Source organism: Perna viridis, chromosome 1 (genome assembly GCF_037379345.1).
Source record: "Perna viridis isolate PV_CMFRI_1.1 ecotype Kerala chromosome 1, ASM3737934v1, whole genome shotgun sequence".
Lineage (NCBI taxonomy): Eukaryota > Metazoa > Mollusca > Bivalvia > Mytilida > Mytilidae > Perna > Perna viridis.
In genome coordinates, this window is record NC_142445.1 from 13,795,965 (window position 1) to 13,811,246 (window position 15,282).

A 15,282-nucleotide genomic window follows, 5' to 3' on the forward strand; every position below is an offset into this window, starting at 1 on the left:
TATATAAAAAATATCGTTATCATAATATGTATACACGGAAAAGTGTTTGTTCATAATAAGGACGGCAAATAAATAGATTTATAAACGTGCCAGTACGTAATATGAATCGAATCACAAAGTAACCATGAGTAATTGGATAGGATTAAATGCATTTAGTACGACATGGCTAATAATCATACAGAAAACAGAATAATCCGACATTGACAACAAATATCAAATAGTGACAAACCTCCAAGAAAAAAAAACAGTCTCGTATTTTAGCAATTGTTTGAAAACATTGTCACACAAAAAGCACTGTAAGTACGAAAATAACAAATTACAACAGAATAAAAAACGTACTTACAGTGTTCTTATTACCTTGAAGGATAGCTTTGTCTATTATATGGGCCAACATGTCTAGGAAATTCATTAATTGAACGTAAATGTTAACAGCATTGTTTAAGTAGTCTCAGGAGTTTACGATATGAAAAGTTATTAAATTTGACACCTTTGCATCTATTTTTCATAGGTTGATTTGTTACTTTCAATTTATTTAATTTATTCATTTTATTTTATTTTATATTTGTATTTATTTTTTTTTTGTTTTTGGCTTTTTAACTTCAAGTGACATATAACAAGTTGGTCCGTTATTACATATATGATTTTTAAAGTAGATTATGCAATACACTGACATACATCCTAGAGCACTTTAAATCCGTTGCATTGTTGAAATTTATATTCAAATCATACTAAAAACTGGTTAAGAAGACAGGAAGGAATGATATCACGTAACGGACCATTATTGGTATTTATTCTGATTGCTCTGGGGAATTGGGTAAGTAGTTAAGTAGCTTTCCCACTAAGAATCATGCAAAATTTGCTTCAAGGCTGAAAAGCCTACATATTTTATTTTAGTTTAGTTTTATGTGATTGTTTGAATTGCCATAGTAAACAGAAATTAACATCCGTGCTCTTAGGATATAATATCTATAAGGGAGATAAATAACATTCATATACAATGGAATCTATCAAATTTTCAATGTTGATTATCTTCTTAAAGCAGACATATTGGAATGAATAATTACGCATTTCAAGATAAAGACACATAAAACAACTTAATTACAAAAATAAAAAATGTAGTGTGTTTTGGGGTGTGTCACATTTTATAGATTATGCATGACTTTTACAAAGACAAATACTTAATAAATAAAGGCACAATCATGCCTTAAAATAAGTTTGTGGAATTTCGACGTAAAGTAAGAAGTTTATATTATATACACCCATATGATTGTTGAATAAAACAACATCTTTGAAAAAATATCTGTATACACTTTTATTTTTGGTTGCACGCATCACTCTATGGAAATTAAACATAGAAATATACTTGTATATCTCTAGGTTTCTCTTTCACTGTTTGGCTGAATGTCTTTTAAACAGTGATTTGATAGACCTATTTTTTCTAGTTGCTTATTACAGCTAAAAACCCGAATATTTGTGATTTACCTATGAAAAGGGGGCCATGCAAGGAAAATATAAATCGATACTACTTTGATGTTAAAAGAAGGGCATGTTATCGATTTGTCTTCGGAGGATGTTTTGGGAACGACAATAATTTCAGCACAAGAGGTCAATGTGATAAGGCATGCGAAAAACGAGGTATGAAAGGGTGGTAGAAATTAAAGAATTAACAGCTGATGAACGAAACAGTTCTTTTAATGTGCCAATATGCGTAATTGATTACAATGTCTTTATGTGAAATAATAATGAACCTTTATGACCTTACTAAATAATGGATGTATGTTAATCGGCTAACAATGTGGTTTTTGTAAACAAAGAAAGTAAAGCAAACGAAAGAGACAGTACTTAAACAAACAAAATGCAAAAATGAAAAAAAAAAGTTTATTGAAAGTTGATCAAACAAAAACAAGATGAATCGATTTTTTTCAGATATGTTGGTCAATTCTTCTTTCCTTTTACAATAGACATGGTTTCCTCTTTCCCATTGTTTGGTTGTATGTATTTCTTGTGTAGATAAGATATTGTCTCGTAAAGAGTATGTTCACTTCTCTGCTTCATTTATAGTTTATTTTTACGAACATGACATTTTCTGATTTAATTTAGTTTGTACCTTACCAAAAAATGAAGGAAAATGTCACAGCGTTTTTCGAAGATGGTATTATGATGCAGACACAATGACATGTAGACAATTTAGATATACCGGATGTAATGGGAATGAAAACAGATTCAAAACAAAGAGTAGATGCATTGATTTTTGCGACGGCGTAAGTAAGTATTCATAGTTTCATATAAATTGCAATTTAAATGATGAAATCAAAACACGTCAAAGAGACTTTAAGATTTTAATGTGAATATTTATGCTAAAGCATCTCTTTTACAGTATGTGCGAAAAGGTCAAACAAGTATATATCAAATTCTAAAACAGCTTTAATATGAGATAAATGGATGGAAAACATACAAAAATATGAATTTAGTAGCTGTTAGCATTTATTCACACGAAACTTATTGCTTTTTATTTTCTATAATTTACTGATTAAAGAAAAAAACCGATGTGGACCATTATCTCAATGTACAAGGCCGCCACCTGGTACATGTGTACGGTTTACGTATAACATCATAAATGGTGTTAAGTGTAACACAGGGTGCTTATATTCGCCGTGCAAAACTGTAAGTATATTTCCATGACATCAAAATATATAATTAAGCTCATTAAGATTGAACAATTGCTTCTTGGTCAATGAGTGGTTATTCGCCCTTTTTAGCAACAGCATAATGAATCTACTTTCTATACCGTGCATTTATCGGCCGATGTGGTGTGCACTATTCAAGTACGACAAGCAATTTCCATCTGTTTTTTTTCACCTCTTTCATCTGACACGGCAGCAGGTGTTCTAAAGCTCTTGCATTAAACGCAAGTTTGTTTGTATTGTTTGTTTTTCTTTGTGCACCTTTTTTTAATTCTGTGTTGTGCTACTTGTTTCTTGTCTATTATTCTTTTGTTTTCCGTGCATTATTTAGTCAAGCAGTTTTCTTGCAGTTGTAAATTAAATGCTGCTTTGTCCTTATTCATCAATTATTTTCATTAAGAATCAATAATTTTATAATTACCATCCGTCAATACTTTGGTTAAGTTAGAGGGCAGGCAATACAAATATATGCACAAGCCTTGTAGCTATTCAATAGTAAAATTCATTATTTTTTTTTTGGTTAAGGGTGCCTGCACATCAAAACAGTCACCAGGGTCCTGCAAAGATACTTGTCTAGTAAGCAACGAATGCAGTGGTGACAAAATATGTTGTAATGGATGTTGTGTAACTCCGGATAAAGGTAAGGCAAGTCATATAGAAGAAGACAAAATAGGTGTGAGAAATCAACATACCATACGTTCTTTATTATTAAGTGTACTTATTTGTTTTAGTAAGATGTACACTATAAATGTACATTCAAACAATACTCTTGGTTTCCGAATTACGTCAAATACACTCCATTTCCAATTTTTAAGTTCTGCAGTTATACTGTCATATGTACTGACACATTTTTCTAGTTGGAAGAACTATTTGCACATTAATTTCAAATGATAGGAGCTCAATTATTAAAAAAAAACTGTAAGGAACAAAACAAAAGTTTAAAATAAATCCATATCCTGTTACCAAACAAATCAGGTTAAAACATCTCAAAACATCGAACTATGCACTTTGCCCTATATTTCAGCTAATAAACCTGGTACGTGTCCACCAATTGGATTTGCTGAGTGCTTAGGAAGTTTATCTGAGTGTACCTTTGATAGTCAATGCGCAGGAAAACGTAAATGTTGTTCAATTGGTTTCTGTAATTGTTGCGTTAATCCTCACGAAAATTAAAAACATAGTTTAAAACAATTGTTTTTTTTTTAATCATTTAATATGATTTTAATTAATATGTTTTTAATATTCTCTTAAAGTAGAAATTGTTTGTTATATTTGTTCTCGACTTTACTACATTTTCTGTATATGGCAATGGAGTACACGGAAACTTGGTGTGACCTATAGTCATTAGTTTTGTATGATTCGTCAACCTGTCTAGATATAAATGATCGTGCTGTAAGAAAAAGATGGTTACGTAACTTTAGATGATCTAGGTTTGTCTAGTCAATCATTAAATATGAAAGTATCATGTGATATAAACTGCATTTGAAGTTATCAAGTGAAAATGTGTCGATCACGAAACCAGTGTATTTTTTATTGTATCATTATTTCAAGTTTTAATAACTTACTTTACATGTGATTTTTAAAAAAATCATTAAATTCTAATCAATCATTCAGCAACTCGGTGGGTGTGTAAATAAAAGCTGTGGACGCTTACACTATCAGTGCATTTGGTCCATGCTGCCAGTGTTTAGTGGAGCGCAGGTAACATTTACGTTTGCAAATTTCTTTGTTAGTTTTGTCTTTTACCATGTCTTGTATTTATCTAAGAAATATGCTTTTTCGATTGACGCTCAATTCTAGTTTTTCTTGATAACACTTACTTTAACTTATATCATGTCTAGTTCCATGCAAAAATATCAAATAAGTTTAATAAAATGCAATAGTTGTTTCAACACTAGTCATCATACTTAGATTTACCTATAATAAATATTCCAGTTTGTATAGAACACTACAAAGTTTAACTCAACGGTTCAACGGATAAAAATAATTGATACGTTTTGCTATACTTAAACTGTGTTGTGAACTTTTTTTAACAATTTGTTTGAAAACATATATGTCAATATATATGGGTAAATGTTTTATCTGGATAGTAACTGGTTGTATACCCCACACCGCCGTTCAGAAACAACATCACGGTACTTGAAATAAGCTGCCGCTAAAACCTTATTCTATCACTTAAGTATCCTACCACAAAGAGCTTAAAATGATTAACATAAAATACACACTAAGTAGTTTGTCTCATATCTTGACCTCGAAAATCGACACACACAAAAAACAGGTTTAAACTAAACTGTAATATTATCAAAGGAAACCAAGATTCTAGCGGAAATCAAAAGAACGTATTCCAGGACAAAGACCAGACATGGAAAACAAACACAACAAGGAACATAAAATAACTAAAATGATAATACAAATATACAAAGAATCCACTAAAAACTGGGAGCATGGACCAGATGCGCCAGAAAGGGTAAGCGTCCACTGCTTTCTAGAAATACCAGCCGACTTTCTGATAAAAAGTCAAGTATGCGGTAGACGAAAGAGGGAAGGAAAACAATGACACAATTTTTGTAAAACTTCAAATTGAAAATTGAAATTGGGTGGATATATTGTTTTAATGTAGTGAATCAGTGATATGCAGACAAATGTCATATATGTTAAGGTAAACAGGTGTGATTTAATTGAAGAACGGTATCCGTATTATGTCTCCTCAGCATCAGCTGGCTGATTTCCAAATTACCTTATTTTATACGAACTTGTGAGAAAATGAATTGAAAAGTGTTATTTTTACTCTTTTTCCCCATCCTCCATACAGGCTTTATTCCGGTGCTAGTGCCTATGTGCCTGATATTTTATAAACATAGTATTTAGCTGTTAGGTGTTGTGTTGTGTGGACTGCTTTAAAATTGCTCTATTTCAACAAAATGAGATCAAATTTGCACTATTGACCTAACCGTTTAGTACTGCCTTAGTAGCCTTGTTCTGTGTGATTTGAATTCCGTACTTGAACTATTTATGTTTCAATGAATTTCCTCTTAAAATATGTCCTTCCATTAAAGAAATTATTTCGTGGTAAAAGTAAATTTCGTTCTATTAGTAGACATTTTATCACATATTATTGTTTATGTTCAGACAAAGTAGAGACTTAACAAGTACTTCTATAAAGAAATTATATGCAATAATAGTTGTGCTTCCGTATGTTTATCCTTGAGTATTATACGGTGCAATGTGTTACATAAATTAAAGTACGCAGTACATACGAGTAAACAACTTTTCACACATATACGTACATCAGCTGTGAAAACGTTTAATTTATGATGTTATATTTTGGAGCGATATTGATAATATCTGTATCTGTGCAGGGATTGACAGCAAGTTTGTCGTTGTATTTTCTTATTATCATTCGAACAAATCTTCGTGGTTTTATCTTCGGGAGTAATAAAAAAAATGGAAATGGTAAAAATAGGTCATATATAGAATTTAAGTTTCAGAACTCCGGCATAAGGTATCTTAAAAACAAAATATAAGTAATCTGTTGTCCACATCTGTCTAACCCTTAAGATTTTGTCAGGTATATTACAAATCGTTCCAAGAAACATTATTTATAATTCTTAAACATAGCAAAGCTAGGCGTTTGCAAAATAATAATATTCTTATTTATATTTGTAAGACTTAGATGCTTGTCCGGTTCAACAAAGGTTTCTGATTTCACAAAATGGTCCGGGCATATTCTGACGTCAATTCATATTTTGGAAATTGTGAAACATCTTTGATCCTACTATTACACTCTCATAAACGTGTCCAATATGGTAGCACAAATATGACCGATTTAAAAAAATATCAAACGAAACCGTTTATGCTCGTCATATGAATTTTCTGGAGCTTAGAGATACGATATTTTCTTTACACTGTGTCACGTTCACGATTCATGTTTATGTTATTGCCTGTCCCTGTTAAAGATAATGGCTTAAAGGAAAAGTATTATCATTTAGTGGATTCTAGTTGGTCTTTTTGTCCATAACGAACTTTTAAATCTTAAATTGTAGTCTGTCAAAAACTAAAATAGTGTCCACACTTGCCCTAATTGAAAGGAGTTCAACGAACTGCGATCGTACTATGCTGCACTTGTTGAATATGTATGGACAGAAATCAACAACAAATAAAATAAACCAATATGCCAAATTATTAAAAACCATAAATAAAATGAACGGTTGCTTACCACGGGGTGATCTTTAATTTTTTTTTTAAAAATTATCACGGAGACGTCAGTTTTAAACTAATCTTAAGTTATTTGTTGGTGCATGTTTGGCACAATGGAACTGTAAATGATCAGAATTCAGAGTTTATATTTTGAGTTTTTTTTTCTCACAAACTAAAACACTTAATGCATTTACATGCTTGTGGTTGTAGTGAATGATTCGATATTATGCGCTTGATTTTTATATGTTTATTTCATGGTTGGTTCACGCCCTTAGAACGCATTACAGGACTGGTTACTGGCTATCATTTTATTGAAAAAAAAAACATTTGCTGTAAACAAATTAACCGTAACTGACTTCGTCTTAAAATGATAAACAAATAAAAACTAAAAATACAAAATACAAAATAATAATAACAATAAACACACATAAAAAAACACAATCACACAATACTGGTTCTCCTTGATATAATAGCTCTTTAACCCGAGCTCATAACGATGATGAAGCGTTCATGTCATTACGGCATCGTTGAACTTTGTTCCATCGTTATTAACTCTAGTAAGCTTTAAGCGCCGTTCGGAATTCACTTTAGTAAGAGAGAAAACAAACGTCTACTTGGTACTATATACTCCATCGCCCGTAAGAACACCTGTTCACTTGTAGCTTTATTATCACGACAATGAAGTTGACGTAATGTGACGTATTATTGAACCCATTAATGAAATCGGGCATGTTTGTGGAACAGGACACGTTTGTGAGTTCTATGCATATGCATATATTATTTCAAATTTCAGTATGCTGTACACTTTGTTTAAAGGATTAATAACTTCTCATCATCAGCAATAGAACCAAATACTTAGAAAGTTCATGATTTAAGAAAAAAGTTTATAAGAAATATTATTTAATACTCAAAACCAAAAATATCGAAATAGGAAGATGATTTAATAAATTATATTAAGACCTGTATTGGACAAATTGAGAATATGTTTATTCTAGTCATATTTCAGAGTCCATTTATCTTGTCGGAAGAGAATGTTTGTGATCTCCAAAAAGAAAGGGGAACATGCAACGCACGTTTAGTCCGATACTATTTTAGCATGAACAGAAACCGTTGTTTCAGGTTTATGTACACCGGTTGTGACGGAAACGAAAACAACTTTAAATCAAAACATGACTGCAACAAAGCATTTGGAAAAAAGAGGTAAATCGTTCATCCCTCCAACAAAAAAGCATAATATTCATTCAAAGACAACCCGACTATGGAAGCTATTTTTCGACTCAAAGAACTTGCAAAAGCCATACAGCGATTGCCTTATGAGGCAATGAAGTTATTTGATTTTAGTACTTTAAAGTAGTATCGATCCTTATGTAGCAGTTATAGAAACAAATAGACGTCTCACTGAAATAGTAATAAAACCTTAATACACCGGAATTTATTCCGATATTTGTTTTGACACAAATAATGAAGTATGACGTTTAACGCTAATTTTTTTGTTTGCAATAAAAAATATAATTTTACCTTTTAAATTTGTGTTAAGCATCTTTTCTCTCATAAATTATAATATAATTCTGAAAAAATTTCTAATATGTATTAAAATGGTGATATTATTTTTTTTCAAAATAGTGTGCACACTGCCGAAAGAAGAAGGCCTGTGCTACAAAGCACTCAAGAGATGGTACTATAATGCAACAAAAATGAAGTGCGAGCAAATTATATTCAGAGGATGTAAAGGAAATAAAAATAGATTTAGGACAAAGAATAGATGTCTAAAAAATTTTGAAGGAATAAGTAAGTTCTGACATTAGATATGCTTTTCCCGTTCAAGGTTAAAATATCAAAGAACCAAGATAAATAAGAATGTTTAAATTTGTCTATGATGTTTACCCTTACGAATACCCTAATAGAATATTTATTAGCATCATACTCACACATTTCTCTTTCACATATATACATTCATTTGTAGATCGATTTTTTTTACACTTTCATTTGAATTTATATGCATGCTTGCCATATGTTTTTTTATGTTAAGAATATTCCAAGAAAATACCGCAAGTACATGCATATGTTTGTTGTGTTCTAATATGGTTGACCACTTTTTACTACAGAAATCAATCCTTGTGGACCACCTCCTCCCTGTATACCACCACCAGATGAGTACTGTCTTCATTTTTCCTACAAAATCAAAAACGGGATGAAGTGTAAAAGTGATGTTACAGTTCACCATGTAAACCTGTAAGCGTACCCACGTGATTTCTGATCACGTGTTTACTGCAGAATGTCCAATAGCTTAAAAGAAAGTACTATATCATTGTGAGAAAATGAACAGAAGACTAAATTATTTCTGTAAAGTAGTTTCTATACTTGTAGGCAGCTTGTGAGTAAAATGTAGTGCAGCAAATGTAGAGACAAAATCAAAATTCTTCTTTATTTATGAACAATTGTTAAACGTTTGTGACTTATGGTTTATCTCAACAAGCTGTCGCCCCAGAATAACTGGATAAGTTTAAAACTACCTATTATGCATAATCAAATTACAAAATCTAATTAAATATCAAAACCATATCATCTGTGTGGGTGGTCACAAAATGTTCTACAATACATATACATCTGTTTATTATTGTACATATAAAAGGGTACTTGTCCAGTGGCACCGCCACCAAAACCATGTGATGAAAATTGTAGACTACCTTTTGACGGCAGATGTAGTGTCGAGAAGCTTTGTAGTGGTAAATGCTGTAGATATCCAATAAAAGTTCAGCAGAATTATCAATTATTATTATAATGCATTAGTTTTGGCACTAACTAGATTTTTCAAGAATACTTTCCCATTGTTTAACATCTAAAGTGTCGCATATAACTAGTGTAAATATCTAAAATATTACATTTTTTTCAAATTACTTATGTGGTGAATAACATACTTACAACAGTTTACATAAGTGAATATAAGAAGATATATGATGTGCATATCATGAGCATGAGATACTTATGTAGAAAATGTGAATGAGTTACATAGCTAGATCTGCAAAATGTATCTCCAATAACTTTGAAAACTTTGGACTTCTTTACCTACTGTGTCAAAAAGGGTTCTCCAGTCCTACCACAACACTTTGTTAAGTGTAGTGGTCGCATTTTTCAACAAACGGTCGGCATTCCAATGGGAACAAAGTGTGCTCCTCTACTTCTGATCTATACCTTCACTCTTCTCAGGCTAACTTTATAGCTGATCTGATTCGAAAGAAAGATCATCTTTAAGTCAGATCTTTTAATCCCAGTTTCCGCAATATAAATGAGGAATTGTCGTTAAACAGTCCTAGTTTTAGGGATTTGATACATCGCATCTACCCAAAGAACTTTAGATAAAGGATACTACAGACACTGTGAAGTCAGCCTCATACCTTGACCTACGATGGTAAAGGTACCCTATTGACCAAACTGAACGACAAACGTGGTGACTTTTCAGTATTGTCAACTTTCCTTTCTGTGTCAATATCCCTTCAGCACCTGCGTATGACGTTTTCATATCACAACTTATACGTTGAACCTTCCGGTTCACCTGGTCCATGCTCCAAGTTTTTAGTGGAGTCCGAGTTGCTTATTTACTTTTGTTACATTGTATTGTTTTAGTTAATTCATGTTCGTTGTTGTGTTTGTCTGTTTTCATATCTGAATCTATGTCTATGGATTACATTTATTTTTATTTCTGCTATAATCTTGGTTCTCTTGATTACACTTGCAGTATTCTTCAAAAAACGTATTACCATTCATGAATGAAATAAAAGTCAAAAATAAATCAAAGCGTGGAAAGATTACTGGTTGTTGCCAATGTTTATGTTAGGGAAATCTTTAAAAAAATACTTTTTTGTTTTTCTTAACAATGATCTACAATGGCGGTTGAGTTACCGGCCAAATAATGAACGTACGATTGGGTTGAATGTTATATCTCAACCAAAAAAACAAAAGAACTTGAACATGAATCTAATCTCAATGATACGAATCTAAAACACAACCTCATACTTTTGTCTTTTGACTAAAGGTTAACACAACTTATAACTAACTTATGACAAAACAAAACAACAGTGTATGAAACACGTGTTCACTTGCTTGTTTCGAAAATCTAACTTCATACTCTTTGAGGTGAGACTTAATCAAAATACAACTGCAAAACAACCTCTCAATTCAGCCCCTTCATTTTCCACTTAGCAAGTCTTTTGAAAACTTAAAGGCAGTCGTATTCGATTTTTTGGAAAGGTAAAGGTTGATTTATCTTCTGGACGATATGATAAGACGTTTGTCAAATCTGTGGCGAGTTGAATGCTACTCGTTGTCATTGTTGAGCACATACCTAGACGTTTCATATTTATTAAAATCTCGTTTATTGTCCTCATGATGTTTAAGGTATGTTTTTACCAGGAAGTTTCTATGCACTCTTTAAGTGATTTCCCCCTGTACAGTTATTTTATGGGGTGTATATATATATGAAGAAGGCTTGAAAAGAAAAAGCATTTAATATCATTTCTCAACAGGTAAATTAAACAAAAAGATATGACTCAATGTCTTACTAATCTGCATTTCAGAGTCGAAGCGTGGGAAGTGTCCAACTATTGCCCTAAAAAATGTAATGGTAATATATCCGAATGTTCACAGGATAGTCAATGTACCGGACGAAGGAAATGTTGTGCTGTCGGTATTTATAAATGCTGCGTAGACCCTGAGGGCGGCCTTTGAATATATATGTCACTCACTTTTGTAAATGTAAAATAGTTTTTATCTGTTGAATTTTAAACATCTCTGGACAAAGGGGTGGAGTATCAAATTTGTAAACATTTTTTTTCTAGTCTATCAAATTTTCATGTTGTAAATGATATAGCAATAGTGAAAAATCATCGATATATTACAAATCAAATATAGGTAATAAAAAATCAACTTAATACATTCAAACGCTGAACAGATGATCTTGAACTTGATAGCCCATATATTGACAAACACGAAAAAAATGACTGAAATAAAATTAATAGCTATCCAACTTCAACGCCCGTACATATTGGTATTGTGATCAAAACTGTGTAATGAAGAAAATGTGTTTGCACATAACTATGTAGCTCCTGCGACACAGTATGTCAAAGAAGCTTCCCTACTGTATCTATGAAGTATAAACAACCGGCATGTTGTCAATCCGATAAGACGTGAAATCTAACTGAAAATAGCCCCGTGCAGGTCCGGGTGTTCAAAGAATAGGCCTGCAGCAGCGCTAAGCTTGTCGTAAAGGCGACTAAATAGTGCTCAGAAACCTAGCCGGGGGCTAGGCGCTCTGCCCACAGAGCAACTGGGATGTGTGGCCCAGGTGGTGGAATGGGGTACCCCTGACGTGTTACATGCTGGGGTTGTCAGGCTATAATACGGAAAACCTGACCGCAAACCATAGTGGTGCACCGTGTTGGGAAAGATGCTACGTTCCTCGCACGTTAAAGAACTCTGCTGTGGTATTCGATAGGAGTAGGAACCTTTGCGCTCCGCCACAGGAGGCTAAATTGCTCGACCTTACCCATCCCCCCTTTTTCCAGTGGCAATCAAAATTTGTCGACCCTATTATCCTTGTGTCCCATCCTTTTTTTCATTTCATGTTCATCTAATCATCCATTTTATGTTCACCGTCTGAATATAGCTGAAATATTGCTGCTCGGACGTTAAACCCCAACAAACAAACTAACTGAAAATATATTGTCTCAACTGTAGGATAAAAACTTTATATCAGACAATCAAATTGTAATGCAACTGTTAAAGGTCTGCATTGATATTATCAACAAGGCTGGACATATACCTAACTAACATGTAGAAACTCTACAGAAAGTCCATGTACATATTACAAGGTCGACATTAACAGATCTTCTGTTAATTGTAAACTCCATAAACTGAAGATTTTATTGGAAGTTGACACTTGGATAGTCAAAATAATTACTTTCCTCATGCAACTTTGTTTAAAACGTCATGTATCATCTATATATAAGTTAATGTATTTCGCAGAAGATGTATTAGTTGTCGCTTTCATTTCTAGTTCATTTTGGTAGATGTTTAAAACTAAGAATGGATAAAAAAATCCAAGGAAGTCAAATATATTTTTGACACCTTACACGCTTGGATTTAAATGTATGTGCGAACGACATTAAATTGTCAAACTGAATGGATGTTGCCATTTCTTCGTTGAATCTGGAAAAAATAATATTTCTTATCATTGGGTTTTATTGATTAAACATGCCGTAATTTTGTGAAACTTTGTTTAATTTTTTGAAGCATTTCTAAAAAGGGAAAATCAATTAGGCGTTACATGACTTTCAAGATATTTGGCATGTACTTGTAGAAATCGCTTTTCGACACTCAGTTCTGTATAGTAAATAAGCGGTCTGTTCAATATGGTTAGCGTTATTCCATAAATTATATAGTGACCAGAATTCAAATAATTAGCTTTTAGTATCATCATGATATAATGCCTGGTGTCCTGGACTGGGTGGCTATAAAATTCACCACGCCGATGTTGCTGCTGGTAGACCAAGAGTCTCCGAGAGTATTGACTCGCTATCTAGTCACACTGGACCTATAATCGAGATTAATTTGCAAAAAACCCAAAACACTGAAGCTTTTTTTCATGCTCCTGGTTTTTAGTGGAGTCCGAGATGCTCATTTACTTTTGTGACTTTGTATGTATGATTTTGGTTGCTTTATGTTCTTTGTTGTGCGTGTCTGTTTTCCATGTCTGGTCTTTGTCCCTGGAATGCATTCTTTTGATTGCCGCTATAACCTTGGTTCCCTTGATTACTCTTTCCAACAATTTTGCATTATAGATGTATCTTTGAACCATTTTTCATCGTCATGACAGTTGTGTGAATATTGTGATTATGTTTATGAATACTTAGGCTGATATTTTGTACTGAATCTGACCGAGACATTTATTTTGAAACTTTACAAATTATTTTTAGAATTAATAATATTACTTCACGTCCTGCATGTATGGAAAGCCAAATTGACAGAAACTTTGAAACATTTACACTACAGATATTGTCAAAATTGGGTTCATAATATTGAAGATGTTCTGTTAGTTTTGAATATTATGGTCTTTGCATATTTATGTTTGTAAAATTGTTTTGTTTCTTTTTTGTTTTGTTTATTGTAGACTTACACCCTCGGGGGGGGGGGGGAGGTCTTTGTCCCTGGAATGCATTCTTTTGATTGCCGCTATAACCTTGGTTCCCTTGATTACACTTTCTTGTATTGCGTTGCAGTCTTTGCTCTCGCGATCTTTGCTGGGTCCCTGTTTTTTTTTTTTAATTTTGAGAGGTTTTTGCATTCATTTGATATTTTGATTTTCTTATTTATTGGTTATAATGCTTCTAAAGAGGAGTGATTTTATTAAACACTGTTCAAAGTATTGGTATTTTTAGCTAACAAAGAACATTTCGATAATATTCATATCCTCCGTAACGTGGCTGACAGGACTATATCAAAATGGAAAACTGACACGCGAGTAACCTATAGTGTTGGGATTCTGCTTATGATTGAAAATGATGCAATAGTAGAAAAGGTTAAAGAAATTAGGGGTGATAATTTATTCTTAGAATATGGAGAAATTTTTATAAACGGGTTTGTGATGTAGGATATTACCAAGATTTTCAAAGAAGAGTGACAGAACAAGGTACAAGACAAGTTTTCTAAATGTTCTTTTTTTGTTATTATAGCATACGATAATTCAGTTCCTGACTGGTCTAGAATTGTTTTTTTTTTTCGTTGCTTGGTTAACGATTGTTTGATGGTATATTTTTTTCCTGCAATTCTGACTATAGCTAAAAGACGGAAACTCGTTTTGTTTACAAATGATCATTGACCACCTATTCGTTTGTATAACCAACCCATAATTTCTCCAATGCAGTCAAAATAACATTCTAAGAGATATACAAGATAAAAAGAGCTACAATCTAAATCAACATAATTTAAAGATAAACACACACACATCAATCATAAACATGTGGTTGATCACGTGTTTTATGGTGTATCCTCTCTTCAGGAGAAAAGGAGAAAAATGGACAATTAACAATTGTAATGCTGAACTCATGACACTTGTCATAAATTTAAGTATTTACGGTGAAATTATCATTGTTAATGGGATACGTATTTTTGTGCTTTTCGTAGGATCAGTTAACCACGATATTTCGTTCCCAACGTAAAGAAAATTAACAAATCAATTGTTTCACAGAATGGTCAAATCCACAGATTCAATATAAGATCTGGTAATTTTCCCCTAAACCACAAAAAAATGGTAACCACGAATAAAAGTGCTTAGTTTCATGTAAGGGTATAAATATAAAGTTCCAGGCAGAAACAATGCGGACTGTCAGAATTAGCTTTCTTAAAA

At 32.5% G+C, this 15,282-nt stretch overlaps 2 protein-coding genes across 2 annotated transcripts; both read left to right on the forward strand.

Annotated features, from left to right (window-relative positions):
* Window positions 1–27: 27 nt before the first annotated feature.
* Window positions 28–3,875, forward strand: LOC148627351 (carboxypeptidase inhibitor SmCI-like). The gene is made up of 6 exons (XM_088571578.1): window positions 28–814; window positions 1,443–1,635; window positions 2,101–2,265; window positions 2,537–2,664; window positions 3,210–3,324; window positions 3,709–3,875. The coding sequence occupies exons 1-6, from the start codon at window positions 758–760 to the stop codon at window positions 3,855–3,857; spliced, it is 807 nt and encodes a 268-aa protein (XP_088427704.1). The 5' UTR covers window positions 28–757; the 3' UTR covers window positions 3,858–3,875.
* Window positions 3,876–4,630: 755 nt separating this feature from the next.
* Window positions 4,631–9,636, forward strand: LOC148627352 (protease inhibitor-like). The gene is made up of 3 exons (XM_088571601.1): window positions 4,631–8,081; window positions 8,505–8,669; window positions 8,987–9,636. Exons 1-3 carry the CDS (start codon window positions 8,051–8,053, stop codon window positions 9,115–9,117), a joined length of 327 nt encoding a protein of 108 aa, XP_088427727.1. The 5' UTR covers window positions 4,631–8,050; the 3' UTR covers window positions 9,118–9,636.
* Window positions 9,637–15,282: the final 5,646 nt, after the last annotated feature.

Bases quoted from the DNA above. Each gene is read 5' to 3' on its own strand.
- LOC148627351 (XM_088571578.1), top strand. From the start codon at position 758: ATGATATCACGTAACGGACCATTATTGGTATTTATTCTGATTGCTCTG. The intron at 815-1,442 runs GTAAGTAGTTAA...TATTTTTTCTAG, and splicing joins TGATTGCTCTGGGGAATTGG to TTGCTTATTACAGCTAAAAA. The intron at 1,636-2,100 runs GTATGAAAGGGT...GATTTAATTTAG, and splicing joins TAAGGCATGCGAAAAACGAG to TTTGTACCTTACCAAAAAAT.
- LOC148627352 (XM_088571601.1), top strand. From the start codon at position 8,051: ATGACTGCAACAAAGCATTTGGAAAAAAGAG. The intron at 8,082-8,504 runs GTAAATCGTTCA...TTTTCAAAATAG, and splicing joins AAAGCATTTGGAAAAAAGAG to TGTGCACACTGCCGAAAGAA. The intron at 8,670-8,986 runs GTAAGTTCTGAC...TTTTTACTACAG, and splicing joins AAAAAATTTTGAAGGAATAA to AAATCAATCCTTGTGGACCA.